Raw genomic sequence first — 16,950 nt, forward strand, 5'->3', positions numbered from 1 at the left:
AATCTTAAAATCTAAAAATCAACTGCATTTTAAGTGCCTTGCTCCTTCTTGATTTGTATTTATATTGGGTTTGTTAAAATAGGAAAAAGTTTTTAATTCAAATTTGGTTTTTAAGAACAGAGTTAAACCTTTTGCAGAACTTAAAACTTCTTTCTTATCTTAAAAATTATTTTGTAAATATTATGTTGACTTATATCTGATTCAGCTTGGAAACTTGTTACATTTGATATCGAGTAAAATATGAGTATTCAGAAATTGGCTACATCATTTTAAGAATTTAGTCATTTTTATCACATTGTCTTTGCAGTTATTTAATAAAATCATACTTAAAATGCAAATTCAAGATGCAGTTGTTGGCAGTCACTTCCTGCATGTTGCTGCATGTTTAGGGTCACAGGCCGCAGCATCATACTTGCACATTTTAAGATTGCGCAGGTTGCTTGTTTATGCAAAGTCACCCTGGCTGGTGTGCGATTACTGGCCACCCAGGAGCTCAGAGAAAGGTCCAAGTTACCTTGGAAAGTGAGAACACTGTTTGGGGGGGAGTGACATGATTGAACAACCTGCCTCTCTGGGTATCTGTTATATGCCTTAGAATAATAAGGCTTCTTCTCTAAATAATGGCTGCATTTTACCCCAAGAACTCACCTAATATTAATTTTCCTTTCAGTTCTGTGCTTAAAGTACTAGAATATTTTTACAATAACTTTATGCAACAGCAAATTAACATTTTATTGACATGCATTTTAATTAGTTCCAGCTGAACTGAAGTAGTTCATTCAGTGTGTAAACTCCTCACAGTGTAGCTAGTGAGCAGAGCGTCTTTTGGAGCGATGAGCCATCGAGATTATCAGAGTCCCTCCTGTCTGGGACAACAGTTAGCAGGTTGGGTCAGTTACTCGTCCACCTGAGCTGCAAGTTCAGTCACAGACAGATGAGTGGAATAACCTGTTGAGTAACATACTGTACATGTTGTGCAGACATTTGAAGGCAAATCATTTATCTGGGAATTATGACTGCATAGTTGCATGGCGACCTCATTCGTAAACACTTTGATCCAAAGTTATTTTAGACTTTGTGAGATGACAAAGTCTAATGTTTTACTTATAGGAGTAGAAACAGTGTCTGATAGTTCCCACAGTCACCACAAATGACAAAGATGCACAAACATGACAAGTTGAACCTTTTTTTCGGTCTGATGCTCATTCTCATAAAAAAAAAACACCAACAGTGATGACAAATTAAGTAGGTTGCTTTTGCAGTAATCTGCTGGAACTGCACCAGCTGAAAAAATTATAAACTTTGCAAAATATTACGCATTGCAATAATATACCACTTGCTCAGGATGCTCTTTAAATATTTAGTCCCAATTCTTTTCTTGTGTTACAAATCTACAAATCTTTGTGCAGACGAGTGCCCAGTCTACACTGTCAAACACAAACAGTCAAAAAATATATATTACAGACAGACAGCTAATATGATAGAAGCAGATTTGATATGGAAACCATTAATGTCTTTAAAAGTCCTTAAAAGGACATTAAAATTCTTAAATCCTTAAAATCCTTTTTAAATGCTTATTGTCACAAAATGTTTGTCTGGTTTGAAATGTGCTGTACATTTCTCAGGGTGTCCTCCATCACCTTTGTTCTCCCCTAATAGAGTTTGATTTGCAGTGTGAAGACACTTATGTGGTGTTTTGTAAGCTCCTCCTCTTAGTCATCAAGGCATTGATACATTTTGGAAAAATTTCAATTGAAAAACCTACTACAGGTCAGTTTTTTTTGTCTCAGATCTCTGGTCTAGTAGTGAAACCCTGGGGTTCATGTGGGGTCAGAGGTCAGCAGACCCTTGACGCCTGCTTTGACAGGAGTGCCAACTTGCAGGAGGTACATTGTGAGAGCAGAAAGCTCAAAGCAAACGCTGAGAGGGAGACGGCGTAAGAGAGGCGTCCTGTGGTAGGAGCAGGAGTGCGAACTGTAACTTGTGTGTTGGTTAATGTAACCCCTTGACCTCTGGAGGGGTCCGCCTGATCCCGGCGGCTGACACCGGGGTGCAAGATCAGGGGACATGACGGGAGGAGGGCGCGTCTGGGAGGCGTTGGACAAAGAAACAGTGTAAGAACCTGGTTTTCACAGTTTGCTGTTAGGCAGGTAATTGCAAACGCTTTTTTCTTTAATGTGGGCGTGTGTTTCACACGAGAGGCTGGTTGGTTTTCCAGGAACTGCTTTACAGGACTGTGAAAAATTATTCATATCTCTTCCTCATGTCCTCATGTCGCATCTCACAACAATGCCATAGACCAACACAATGGTGAATAAAAACCATTTGTTGAGAAAAAACAATAAATGATTTTCAATTTTATTAATGCGCGAAAATCTGAAAACTGTGGTGTGTCGGAAATATTTTCCAGCTTTGCAGATCTAGAGATTGACAATTTTGTCAAATTTTCTTTGTAAAATACACCAAGCTCAGTCACAGGGAGAGCATTGGTAGCAATTCATTTCCAAGTCTTCACACAGATTCGCAATTGAATTTAGATCTGAAGTTTTTTGGTCTGTTTAAAGGTTTTTGTTTGAGATTTATTTAAAGTCAAATGTCTGCTAAGCAAATCACTTTTATTTAATCTGTTTGCAATTTGAAAACAGAAAAACTTCATATTTGTTTGTTATTGACCTAAAGAAGCTTTAATTGTTGACAGTAAAGAGTAACAAGCAAAATTTTTGCCCAAACTGGATCAGCAAAGGACTTTCATTTGAAGTAAGATGCACCATTTATAAAAATTAACACTGGGTAAATAAAATATTGTAAGTTTTTTTTGTCATTTGGCTTTGAAATATGTTGTTTTTTTTTGCTTCAGAAATGTTTAATTTCTGTTTGGGATCATGTACTTCATTGAATCCTTGCAGTGGTTTGATCTTTCTCTGAACACAAAGTGAGAAGTAAAATAGAGGTTCTTTAAGTAACAAGTTTTATATTGTAGGTACTCTTAAAACTTGTCTTATTTTTACAAAGATTGTTCAAAACTTATGAAATTACTTTAAATTTTCCACATCTTTCTCCCTGACTTGTTTGCTGCGTTTCTTGGTGTCCATGATCTTGTTTGTTCACTAAATGTTCTCTAACAAACTTCACAGAAGAGCAGAAGTTTTAATGAATTTAAATTGTTTATTGTTACTAAATATGCGACCTCTGGCAATGCAATCCGATTGGTTACACCTGAATTTACTTGCAGATAAAGGGGGTAAGATAAAATTGATTTTCTTTGTGAAAAAAAAGGGCAAAAAAAAAAAGAGAAGAATCCTTGTATCATTTCCCCTCCATCGAGTCACGAGTGGCAATGCAACAATAAAAAGTTTAAGAGGTGTAAATACTTTTGAAAGTTAAGGCAAGATGCAAAGTTGTGCGTCTTTAAGGCCCACTGTGACCATTTGAACTGTCATCTTTGTACCAAAGGAGTTGGTGCAGAAAAGACAAAAAACAGATGAGGGGGGATTGAATTTGCCAGAGGGGAATCTTTTTTGTGTATGTCTAGAGCGGGAGCCTCTTCTGCACCTCACAGCATGAATTTGGCCCGGGCTTTGGCCTTGTCTCGCCTGCGCAGCGGGGTGCTTTCCTGACCGGGCCGCCCAAGGGAGGGGCACCTGCAGCCGCTGATACTGGCCAGGAGGGAGAGCCCAGTGGGCGGGATGGGACGAATGGAAAGAGGTTCGGTGGTTCCAGGAACTGACATGTGCTGGAGTTATAAAATCTTCAGGTAGAATACAGTAACGTCGCTCTAAAAGAAAATATTTGCTCTTGCGTTCCCCACCGGCCATGAGAGGAAGACGCTGCTTTCAGTCTCAGGGTGAAATCAAAAGCTTCTGTTCCAGGGGAGGACGAAAGTTATTATTGGAGCAGGTCGGCTGGCGCTGGCAACGTATGAACCAAGAACAACACCAAGTCTATGGATCAGGCGGTCTCCCCACTGAGACAATATTTTCCATCCATTTTGTTTGGTTGACCAAACATCGTGTACTCAAAGTTTATCAAACACTCAGTCATCCCTGCAGACCTGAAGGGAGTTTAATCACATGATATATGGAGCTCTGCCCAAAAACCTGTCCTGTGTGCAGACTCAGAGAAATAAAACCACTCTGTGTGCTTTAATATCTGCAAAGTATGATTTTTGGAAGCATTTCACCTTTACATGAGGTGGAAGCCTCCATCTTCTGTCATTGTGGTATGACCCAGGGGTCCAAGAATCACAAGGCTTCACTTGGAAGCTCGTGATTTCAAATGAAGTTGGCTCTTTGCCTGCGAGAAATTCCATTCAAAATGGACAAATGTGCTGTGCAAGTCTCAGCTGTCTGCTAAAGGTGAATGGATTTTGCATTAACTTCACAACAGAAGCGCCCCCTGTGGTGCGGCTGCACATGGCTGTGGAGAATATAAATGCATCTGGAACGTTATGTTCAAAGGTAACCGGACTGTGTAACTGGAAACACATGGCACACTGGAATAACGGCCTCTGTAGCTTCTCCTGGTGCCATGATTCATCATGAAAAGCTCTTACTCAAATGCAAGTGCAACAAAAATACATGCATGGCATTGATGATCTATTTGAACTGTCAAGTTCTTCACTTTGATTCATTTTTAAATCAAAAATACAAATGCGTATGAATTTATTTTCCATTTTTTCCTGGTCTATACAGGATCAAATATTTACAAACAGTTTACATATTAGCTTAAACCACATTTAGTAATCATCAACAAGGTCCACAACACAAATTTTGTCCAGATACTTGTAAATAAATAAATAAAAATGTCAAAGGCTTAATAATAGCTTACTTTATCCATTTAAAGCCCAGTTTTATGTGTTTTGGATTTAACTGTCTCATTGTCTTATTAACTGCTTCAACCATTTGTGGATTTATGGTGAGGTTAAAAAACTTGGGAGGTAATTCTCCATTTTTCACCAGTTTTGATGGAATAATCAACCTTTTGAGAATTAAATGAAAAAAGTAAACAAGACCTTAATAAAGATGGCACCACCGGGCTTGACTATAATCCGAACATAAATCTTAGACAAAATCCTCAATAAATTTAATTTATTCCCTAAATTCTTGTTTGAAAAAGTCATTTTTTTAGTTCTCACTTGTATAATTATCTCATTGTGGAAAAAAAGATCTGATTGAATCCAACATTAAATGCCCCCAAAATTATTGTGATTTTTATGTTTCTGATAAACGCTGGTAAACTTAGACAAAACTCCTGGAGGCTGTTTAATGTCAACACATTAAACCTAAAAGTAGATCTAAATGTTCATTCTCAGTCACGTTTTTTGGATTAGTAAGGAAGAATTCAGGCTATTTAAAGCCATTGTGATCAATAGTTTATGTTGCTTTTTCACACCAAATACTGCAAATACATATATTTGAACAACACCTTTACCCTAATTACTATTTAAAAATTAGCAGTATTCAGATTATTTTTAAAAAAATTATGTAATTAACTTTTTTTGTTTGAGGTTTTCTTCTGATATTTAGCTTAGAGCTACAATAGTTTTACATCAAAACCTTTTAGTAAATGCCTACCATTAAGCGTAGAAAATATATAATGTCATAGGACAAATCTTTCTTTTTTGTCAGACTGACTCAAAGTTTTAAAGGTAAATTTTTTTGGAGTTGATTAATTATCTTGTGTGTTTTTTTTCCCGTCTTAAAAGTTCTCAGAGGTATGCAGCAGTCCAGTGTGGGAGATGGATATGAGTCGTAAATATATCAAACCAGCGAACATCTCATCCCACGGTCAATTTCTTAAACCCCAAGACATCTCCTCCCAGATACCATCCATCCAAACATTTAGCACATCTGACTGTGCAAGTGCGACGCCGCTGTTCCATTTGTCCCAGCATCCCCCCCTCATCCTTTCTGCTTGCTGTCAAACAACAGCATTTGCTCATCTGTGTCAAAGAGCAGCAGGATCTGCAGTGTAGCCTTTGAGTCAGACAGACAGATTTGAGTTTTGCCCTTACAGGAAAAGTAAAAAGACACAGGGCAACTAAAATACAAAATTTCCATTTTTCTCTTTTTCTTCCCTTGGTGTTTCTGTTACTGTGATGGATAACCTTGACAACTCTTTTTGTTACCGTTTGTGTCATGGTGTATTGTTTGCTCGAGATCCAAAACTAGAAAATAACTTCTGCTTTAAGGAGGAAATGACTGTATGAAATACAGAGAGCAAATCCTTTATTCAGGAATATATGCAACAATAAAAACCCAATTCAGCATCAATAGCAGGAAATGCCAGGCAGCACATTGTGTGATTAATGACAAAAAGTACATTTTCAAACCCAAACATGCAGGTCAAGATTACAGAAAACTCGTTTTTTTAAAGATATGTCAAAGTTTGGGAGCAGAAAACAAAAACCCTGTAGACATGCTTAAACATAATTTATTATGTCAACAAACAATGTCTCAGAAAAATATTCGCCTGAGTTCCTGGTCAGACACAACCAGTTGTCCAAAAATAAACAATTTCTCTAAGTTTTTTTTTCAGAAACAAGCAGAAATGTGTCAGAGGCTTTACTAGAAACGCAACACATTTGCAACATATGACATCTGGTCTGCAGTCTTAAAATGATTATTTTTATTTGCATCATAAACCAGTCAACTCCATTTCTTTGTACATGTAATTTCTGTAGATCTTAATTATTTCTATGTTAAATACTGAACAAATTAAAAATATATAAGGAATTCCATCCATGTTTAAATTCCAATATTGTTTAAATGCCTTTAAACAATATTCACACCTTTAACTTTTTCACATTTTATCTGATTAAAATCACAAACCTCTGTGTGTTTTATAACTTTGGTCAATATCTTTTTGTTATTGCCCACCACAAATTTGTGCATAATTGTGAAGTGGAAGGAAAATGGTACAATGGTTGCAAATAAAACTCTGAAAGTTGTAGTGTTTATAAGCAATGTATCCACCATTTAAAGGGCACCGGCAGTGTGATGCTGTGGAGCCGGGAAGTTGGTCTGAAGACGGATGGAACTAAATACAGGGTAGAAAACCTGTTAGAGGCTGCAAAAGATTTCAGATTGGGTCGAATGTTCACCTTCAAGCAGGAAAATGGCGATTAAAAATGTTTAGATCAAAGCATGTTGAAATCTTGGAGTGGATTAGTCCAAAATCTTATTGATAATTGTTAGCAAGAATTAAAAATGATTGAAAACTTTCACTCTCTGCAAAGCACTAAATCTTAATTCAAATGAATGCCACACTTTCCTTCCAGTTCACAATTAAGCCCTATTTTGTGTTGATTTTTCACACAACGTCTCAATAACACACACTGACGTCTGTGGTTCTGCAAAGAAAGTGGAAAAGTTACTTTTGCAAAGCGATGTAGCATTACATTTTTTAAGTCTTTTTCAAAAACATTTTCATCTTTCTCAGGTAAAATTTAATATCAACTATTTTCTCTGATAAAGCAAACATTGTCCTTTCATAAGGCTTTCGTACAAAGTGCTATCATTTGTTCAACATCCTCATTGCTTCCATCCTTGGTAGCCAATACTGGAACTTCTGAAGCATCCTTTCACCTTTTTAGAGCTGCACATCAGTGCACTCCACCTTTCTCAAATGAAACAAAATTTGTGTCAAACTTTGGGCAGCAAACATTTTTGTTTGTGGTGCTATCATTTCAAACATATTAATGAAAGTTTCCAGAGGTCAATAACCCCTCCCCCCCACACACACACACACACACCAACACACACGTCTACAAAATCAAACTAATTCGATGTCAATCAACAAAAATGTGACACAAAAAGCACAATTGATTAAGACCACATTAGTTTGATTTTGTAAATGTGGGGGGGCTGTTTGACCTTTGATGACCTCTGGAAACATTTATAAATATCCTAACAAATTATAGCGAAACAAATAAAGATTTTTGCTGCACAAACATTTGACACTAATGTAGTTTGATCTGAAGACGGTAGAGGGTCAACTCCACTTGGAGGGGACGTGACATCACTGCAGGGGGCTTCCCTTGTGGCAGAGCTGATTGGCTGATGCGAGCACCTGCCTGTTTGGTTTCCGCTTCCCAGTCAGTAACGTGTAGAAGAAGGGATTGACACAGGAGTTTCCATAAGTGAGTCCTGTTAGGATGCGGTTCACCGTCACTTGGGTCCCCACCGGTAATGTCCGAAGCATGTCGGGCTGGTAGAGGGGGAGCAGCTGCCAGATCCAGAAGGGGAGAAAACAGGCCCAAAAGGCCAGGACGATTCCCAGGATGAGAAGCAGAACTTTGGGTTTTGGTGCTCGGGGAGTGCACGCCGCGCCGGTTCCATTCGCCCAGGCTGCCTGGGTCTGTGAAACCCAGTAGAGTCGGCCCAGAGTGGCATAAAGTCCTCCGATGGCCAGCCCAGGGCCGAGGATGCTGGTGCAGAAAAGCACGCTCAGATACGCCTTGGAGCTCTGCTCGTCCCACGCCGGGACGCACAGCTGTCCCTCGCCGTCCTCCCCATCCTCCAGGTGCAAGGTGATCATCATGGGCAGGCTAAGAGCCACCGCCAGACCCCACGCCAGGGTGACCCGCAGCAGGTTAGAGGAGCTGGAGGAGGAGGTACGCAGGGGATGGGCGACAGCTCTGTAGCGATCCATGCTCATGGCGGTGAGGGTGAAGATGGAGGCGTGCATGGTGAGGAGGTCCAGACTCAGTAGGAGGCGGCAGCCCAGCTCCCCGAAGGCCCATCCGGACGCCAGGCTGTCGTACACGATGAAGGGAGCGGTGAAAAGGTAGAGCAGGTCGGCAAGCGCCAGGCTCAGCACCTGGAGGTGAAGAGAGGTGGAAGAGGGCGAGGAGGAGGGGGAGGAAGGAGAGGCAGAGTTCGCAAGACAGGAAGGGATGGGTATTCTTGTTAGGCAGCAGGCCAGTCCAGCTCCACGTCTTCTCCTAACTCTGCTGCGCCTCAGAAGGAGAACCAAAGTGTAAAGGTTTCCTGTGATGCCCAGCAGGGAGAGGAGCGAGAGGAGCGAGCAGAAGAGAGCGGTGGAGGCAAAGCTGGGCGATGGAGAGATGGAGGGAGAGGAGGAGGACGCTGAGAGGTTCTGGATGGGAGTGAGCGTGTAGAGAGCTGTGGGAGCTAAAGACGGGTTCATTATGCTAAAAGGTTAGCAGGTTAGGGGGAAACGTCAGACTGCTGTGTGGGAGAGGAAGAAAGACAAACAGGTGATGTGGTGCAAATCAAAATATAAAAGCAGATGTAGAGAAGAACATGACATCAGTTATTTTCTGTAGATTCTAGAAAAATTAAGAGTGCCTATATTGTGCTTCTTGTTTTTTATGTTACAGTCACACACTTCCAAGCATTTTAATATGATATTTTATAAGGTAGATAAATTCAAAATTGGCTTAATTGTGAAATGGAGGGTAAAGTAATTAATTTTAACAATTTTTATGAATGCAGATCAGACCCCTATTCAGTCCATCACCTGAATATAGAAAGAGTATAAAGCACAAATACAAACCATCATGGCTGTCCACTTAGACCAGGGGTCTGCAACTTTTACAATCCAAAGATTCATTTTCATCCTATATCCCGGGAAATAAAACCTGTTTAGATCCACAAATGCTACATCTGTTCGAAAAATAAATATCTATCATAAATAATTAGCCATCTTTAAATGACCATTGATTTATTTCTCTTTTTAGATTTTTAAATATCCTGTTTATCCTGTTTAAAAGTTCCTGTTTAAAAAACAGGATAGATACGTTTTCTGTGGAATATATTTGTGGAAAATTGTGTTTTAAAAAAAATCTGTGTTTCCAAATTGCTTCAGTTTGATTTACCCCCATTCAAACTCCGACACTAGACAATGTAAAGAAAGTCACATGAACATAATTAAATGAAAATGTCAGCAGATCCAGGATGGTTTATGTTCCAGCAGAAACCCGCGCTGGTTGGCACGGCCATCACGGTTTTATTGTTACACGGGGAGCCCGCGTTGGCCGGGGGTTCTTCAATTCAAGACGGTAAATCTGCACGGAAAACCTCCCCCTTTAGGTCAACAGTCGGGCAGCAATTAGGTGAAGCAGTACCGGAACATGAAAGACAGTGGATCTTATTAGCAAGCAGGTTATAAATGGCCGACGGTTTTGTTTGGATTTCTTGCGCTCCTTTTGCGCAGCGGTGGTTTGGATGGGGACCGGTGCGTGTAAATTTGCCGAGTCATAACGCAGCAGGACTCAAGCCTGGCGCTGCGCTCTGTTGAAAAAAAAATTAAACACTCATTTGGAAAGAGGAGAGCAGCATGCTCGCTTCAAAACACACAGTTCTGTGCAGGGATGTCGTCGTGACACCAGGAAGAGGCTGACAGACTCGGCCTTTGACCTGGGCGGCCACAGCGCGGCTCCCTTTACGGGTCTGATTACATACAGAGCACCGCCTTATATCTCTGTGTTTTATATTTTTACAATCAGCATTTTAACAATCCAAAAGAATTTACTAGTTAAATTAAACTCTCGCATTTTAAACAACTTCTGTTGGAAAAATAATGCTGGTTGCATTATGTTCAATAGCGTGAAGACCATATTAAATAATGTACTTTATTGACGAGCTATAGTAAAATGCAAATTTTAATTTATTTGTGGGAGGGGGGGAAAACCCCTATATTTTCCAATACTCTAACTGAAATGCATCTGAATTCAACACATTTTATGACATTTAAATAATTTTCAACTTACTTTCTGAGATCCTGGCTGTTACAAAATAATGTTCCTGGGTAGAAACCACTCAGTTCCCATCTTGAAACCTTCTCATTTTGGCTCGTTCAGATGAGGAGGATCGGTTTGCAATATTAGAAGCTGGGCTTCATGTGAAGTTTGGGCTGTGCGGTTTAGTCCTCGGTGCTGCTCTGTGTCTGTCCTCAGTCTCTGATCTGTCTGAGTCAGTCCGAGGATCCAGTGTGAGAGTCACACAAAGGGGTGGGATGAGAAATCAAAGGGGGGGCTTCTAAACGTGAGAACATATTTAATTCAATACAATGTTTTACTTCATTATTCCTAAGTAATCTAGCCTATGACTGAAATCTGTTTTAATGATTTGACAGCTTTCACCTTAAATGTTGCTTTTCTTTCCGCTGCTTTGCCTCTGAGTTGTCCTGTAAGAATTTGAAACACTTAAAGTTGCATTCTGTTTCTGTCTGTTTTTATTTCCTCTGTACTTTACAGCGACATTAAATCATACTCTTGATCATAGTCTGATGACTTTCTAATAGTTTCAGTGAAGCGTAAAGTCTAAATGGGAATTTTACTGGAAGAATTTACATTCGCGCCAATAAAAATGACCATAAACAGAAATGTTTTTGTTTCTGTTCTTTTATGAAACAGTGATTCATAAGAGGAACTATGTTGATTTGCTTATTGAAAATTCATACATTTTTTATTTTTTATAATGAAAAATATGTGAAATCTTTTTACCTAAACACTTAATGTTAATGTTTCATGACGCAGTACCAGTACTGGTAAAATATAACCATTGATGCATGGTGTCCATTTTAAGGTTGCTAGTTGCAATTTACTCCCAAAGGGAAATCAGAAGAGTCTCATAGATTAGCAGGATATTGCTGTCATTAATGTTGTTTGTGAACTTAGACTGACTGTCTTGTGGATTAAGAAGATAATCTGATTATTCCTGCATAACCCAAACATCCTGGCATTGACATGTAATTTTTTACAGGTTTTTTTCCTACTTTGTGTTGTCAGACTGCTGATAATCAGGCCTGGGTGTGGCCGATGAAATTGAATTGCATTTATTTTCAAATAAATATGTTTGATTATCTTTAATTCAAGATTTCAGAAGGATGCAATGGGTTTTTTCTCTTATAACATAAAATTATATATTTGTATTTAAATAGGTTATGTTTGTTTGGAATTAAAAAGTAAGTGTACTTCTGTACACTGTCAATAGACACATATTCATTTAAATGTTTTTTTTGTTTTATTTAAAAAATTTAAAAAAACAGTTTCTCTTTGAAGTCACTGCTGTGAAAGTGTTGCAAAGTTTCAGACATACATGATTCATTAGAAACATTCCAGGTAATTCTTCAAGATAATTCCCAAAGTCTGACCTTTTGGTAGATTTCTGGGAAAACACAAAGACAGAAAAGTCAATCTGAAGCAGATTCAGACGATACTGAACTCTTTGTGATACGAAATCTTTTTTTTAATATGTTCAAATGGAGTTTAAGCTCAGTTTCGCCTCATTGCATGTGTGAAGTTCAGAAAGGGGCCTCGTGTTGCTGTTATTTGCTGTCATTTTGTGGCGCACCTCCATAACTAACAGTTCAACTCTGGCCCAAAGTCAATACCACAACAGTTCTTGTTCGCACTCAATCTGTCCAACCCTCACAAGGGGATTTATACCATGATCTGGTGTTTAAACTGTAGAGGAAATTAACTATCCAATGTACTGGCCCGGATCAACATCTTTCCATGCGGGAGACAGTGCGGCTTTACTGGTGGACGCTCTGACTGCATCACTGAATAAACCGGCCTTTCAGGAGATATCAGAAGCAGATCCCAGCTGCCTGCTACCAGCCGAGTTGTTTTTGGCTCAGCAGTTGTCAAACCCACTGCTGCAGTCTGCCAGCTTCGAGAAGCCGGGCGGCTTGGAAATGATTTAAGTTGTGACTGCAGAATGTGAGGCCTGCGCCTCGTGTCGGTGCCGGTGGGGAGTCCATGCTAGTCCAGTTCGTACATAAAGACAGACAGAGACAGGCAGTAAAGACTCAAGAAGGATGGAGGGGGAAGAGGTGGACATACCTATCCCCGCGGGGTGTGAGGAATTTGTGCAAATACCTGGCACAGGCATGCCAAAAAAGGGGAGAAAGGTCTGCCCCCCTCATGCACCTATAGGAAGGCTTATCGAATGGAAATGTAGGAGGGTTGTCGTAACGAGAAACCTGAAGAAGTAAAACCAGGAGGGAAAATAGGAGGAAAATGTTTACAAGCTGTGAAGCGAGGTATCATACATCCACTTTTGTTTATATCTAACATATGTAGTCATGGAAAAAAATGGATGGAGGGGAAAGAAACTGGAGCTGCGGGCTGTTTATTTGTATTTGTCAGAGAACATCAATCTCAACCAGTGGAGGCAACCAGTGTAATTTTTTAAATTACATTTATCTGAGCAATGTTCTCCATGTTGGAGCTTTGACCTGGACTGTGTGTGTTTCTCTCAGTTAATTAGCCTGCATCAGTCTTATATGCAAATCAGATCAGAAGATGAGAGATGGAAACATTATCAGGATGAAATTAATGGCTGGAAGAATGATTGTTGCATCTGAGCTGCAGACATATTTTCTACTTACTCTATTAACCTTAAGCACTCCAACAAATTAAATCTGGATGTTTGGGATATGTTTCTAAAAAACAAAATCATATATTTTTCTAAATAGCAGCTATTGGCTTTTTGTGTAAAACATCTGTGTTTGTGTAAATTCTTTCATCCTTATAGAAATGTTATGTATTTGCATGAAAGCATTATATATGTATATGCAACACTTTCTTTGTAGCACAAGTGTTTCCCTGCTGATCTGGTTTTATGTTTGTCTTTTACTCTTTGTATTGCACTTTGCTGTTTAAATGTGTTTCATAAATTCATATTGGTTAATTAATAATTGAGTTAAAGACAAATTTAGTTTGCTTTTTGGTAACTATGGTATGATTAAATACTGATCTTAGACATAATAGACACTAAATGATTTATCTTTTGGGGACAAAATAGAAATCAAACTTTGGGTAACACTAAGCTGTTCTCTCCAACAATGTGAAATATTTAGCAGTTTTGATTTTGTGCTTGTAAAACAAAAAAATCTATGTTTAGTTTCAGTCAGATGTGAAATAAAAAGTTCTTTGAGCCCCTCAAAGAATAAATAAATAAAATTAATTAATTAATTAATAAAATTAAGCTGAGCTCTCATTTACAGTGAGCTAAATCTTTCTTTAATTTTTCACATTTTGCCACTTTACAGCCACAGACTACAATGTTTTTTGAAGGGATTTTATAGACCATCACAAAGCAGAGCATAATAAGGTTTAAGTAAAACAATACTTTTCTCTCTCTTTTTTTTTTAGTTTTTACAAATATAAATCTATAAATTGTTTAATCCATAAGTATTCCACCCCCACAAGTCAATAAACACAAGCTCTGTCAGATTTGATGAAGATGGTCTGGAAAGAGCAAGACGGAGTTTAGTGTTGTCACGATTTGACTACGCCTTCCTGCAGGAAATCAGCTTCATTTTTCTGCATGTCTTTATTTTCTGCATCAGCAATCAGAAGACAGTCACAATATGACAAATCCTCCCACACGTAAACGCCTAACAGCTCCCTAACCTCCTGCTGGCCGTCTTTGCTTTCCCCTTTCATTTCATTAATTAACCTGTTTCTGAACAAACTGCCTGACAAATTGCCAGCCAGTTGACTGTCCTCAGTATACAATAGACTTGATTAAATGGGCGGACATTTTTATAGGTGACAAATGGTTGCTGTACCAACCTGCATCTCGACTTGTGATGAGTTATTGATCCCCTGTTTCACCCACCTCCAACCCCCTCGATACCCAAATCAGGAGTTTATCCTGCAGCATTGAGAGAGGTAGTGTTTAACAAGATTAGCTCTCTTTCAAGCTGGTAAAATACACTTTAAAAGATTCAGAGAAAACCTATGATGAAACCCAAGAGGAAGTTTCCATTCTGATGTGATTTTAAAAGATGTATTGGTAAAGTGGTTCAACTTTTATTTCTCAAAACATTTTTCACTCTTGAAGGTGAATTTAGCCTATCATAAGTTCCAGGAGAATTCCAGGAGAAATAATCAATATTTTTACATCAATTTCTTATATCTATTGTGCTTTCCATGAGCTACAACATGAGGTCATAAAGCAAGGAGAGTAACATTTTACCTGTGTGCACGAACAAAGTTGAAATTGTAGCTTTGCTATCTAGAAGACAACATTTTTTGGACATGCTGTACTATTGAAACAATTATTTTTACACTATTTTTCGATTGTTTGACGGGATGCAGAATATCCTGAAATATATGTAGATATATAAATTAGCAACCAAACTAAGGTTGTCTTGATGTGGTGATCCTAAATATGAAAAATGGATCATCCAGTCATCCAGTCTCCACTCTTTGTTTTCTGTTCTGGAGTTGATTCAGCAGATTCTTCTGTCCAAACTGAAATCCGTCTTGTGGGCCTGAACCTAAAGCGAGTCTGCAGAGAACACACACTGTTCTATGGGATCCACGTTTCCCTCATATTCTGCAGCATTTCATCTGGACTTTGTGTTACCATGAAGCAACCTGGAACGTGTTACTCGTGAGGTTCAGTTTGTACCATCAGCAGAGTTCACATGAGCCAGTCTCAAGCCTATCTGGAGCATAGCCATATACAATAAATTAGGATATTATTGAAAATTGAATTCATTTAAAGTTTCAATTCACTGAGTGAAACATATTATTTAGATAAATGGCACATTGTTTGACCATCCACAGGAGTTTGTTTTGTTTTTAATTTGTGTTTGCATTTGGTTCATTTTCAAGTCTTCCCATATTCAGTTAACGTCTCTGTGTTTGTTTTTGTTTGAAGGGACTTGACATGAGCTAATTCCTTTGTTCTGTGCAAATTTAAATGTGTTTTTCTTAGGTTATTGTCATCCTTTTTCTCTTTTTGGTTTCCAGATCCCAGCTCAGCTCCCTCTATGTTCATTAGTCTTTTCCCCTCAGTTTTCCTGCTTTCTGCACATTTCCTCTGATTAGTTCATCTGGCTGCTTTGTCGTTTTCTACCCCTGCCTCAAATTTTAAGCTCCTGGTTTTTCAGCGTTCAGTAATATTCACTAACCTCAGTCATGATGGACTGATGGTTTTAAACATCTGTTTCTGGTAATTACAGTGATTTTTTAAAAATGTACTGCGGAAGAAAAATATAATTTTCATGTCACATCAGACTAATTACCACAGCTTAGTGAAAATTATGTCTAATATCTTTTTGAAGGCTCTTGTTTTGTAAAAAAAAAAAAAGTCTACTTTTATAGCACTTAGAAAGCTAAGCGCTATAAAAGTAGACCATTTATTTTTTATCATTTTCAATCTGAGAAACATCGGTCTGATTTATTGAACTAATAGTTGTGTACTTTATAAACCAGTAGCAAAATATTTGAGATTGTCCAACAAAATACAACCAGAGCTACCATAAAATGATATGGATCATGAAGAATATTCTTGTAGAAAAATGATCCAGTCAAAGTATATAAATGAGTATCTGTGGCAAGCCTTGGAAACTCCCTCCATCCCCCCCGAACTGAGCTATTTTGTAGAGAAAAATGCACAAAAATATCAGTTTCAGTTTTAGCAGGATATCTTCCAACCAAGTGTTGAATGTGAGAGACGGAATTCAAATGCTTACCATCATATTGAGATCTTTGTTTTAAAAAGCGTTTTAAAAAAAGATGCGATTTTCCTTCTGCTTCACAATGATTCATCAGTCTTCTATACTCTCTTGTCCTTGCAGGACCACGGGTGACTGGTGCCTGTCTAGTCATTTGGAGAGAGACAGGTCACACCTGGACACACAATACACAGGACACACAGGATACACAGGACACACAATCATGCATGTACACACTCATCATAGCAACACAAAGACCAATTAACCTACCTGACATGTTTTTGAAATTTCACCCCAGCAGAAATCCCAGGCATTGATAACGTGCAAACTCTGTGCAGAAAGACAGACCCCATGCAGAGATTTGAACTCAGATTGGGACTTTCTTGATGAAGCCTGTCAGGTTCAAACAACCTAAAACATTTAAACACTACACAAAAAAGGAGAAAGACAAGCGAGTTTAAATTTTCTTGCAAGAAAGACGGACAGGAACCTGCTTACCATCTC

General features: G+C 38.6%; 1 protein-coding gene across 1 annotated transcript; it reads right to left on the reverse strand.

The window, feature by feature from the left end:
* Window positions 1–7,868: 7,868 nt before the first annotated feature.
* On the reverse strand, window positions 7,869–9,243 carry uts2r3 (urotensin-2 receptor 3). Its single transcript, XM_055047508.1, has one exon. It carries the CDS (start codon window positions 9,148–9,150, stop codon window positions 8,020–8,022), a length of 1,131 nt encoding a protein of 376 aa, XP_054903483.1. The 5' UTR covers window positions 9,151–9,243; the 3' UTR covers window positions 7,869–8,019.
* Window positions 9,244–16,950: the final 7,707 nt, after the last annotated feature.

This window comes from Poeciliopsis prolifica, unplaced genomic scaffold, assembly GCF_027474105.1.
Source record: "Poeciliopsis prolifica strain line A6 unplaced genomic scaffold, Auburn_PproV2 SCAFFOLD026, whole genome shotgun sequence".
In the NCBI taxonomy this organism is placed as follows: domain Eukaryota; kingdom Metazoa; phylum Chordata; class Actinopteri; order Cyprinodontiformes; family Poeciliidae; genus Poeciliopsis; species Poeciliopsis prolifica.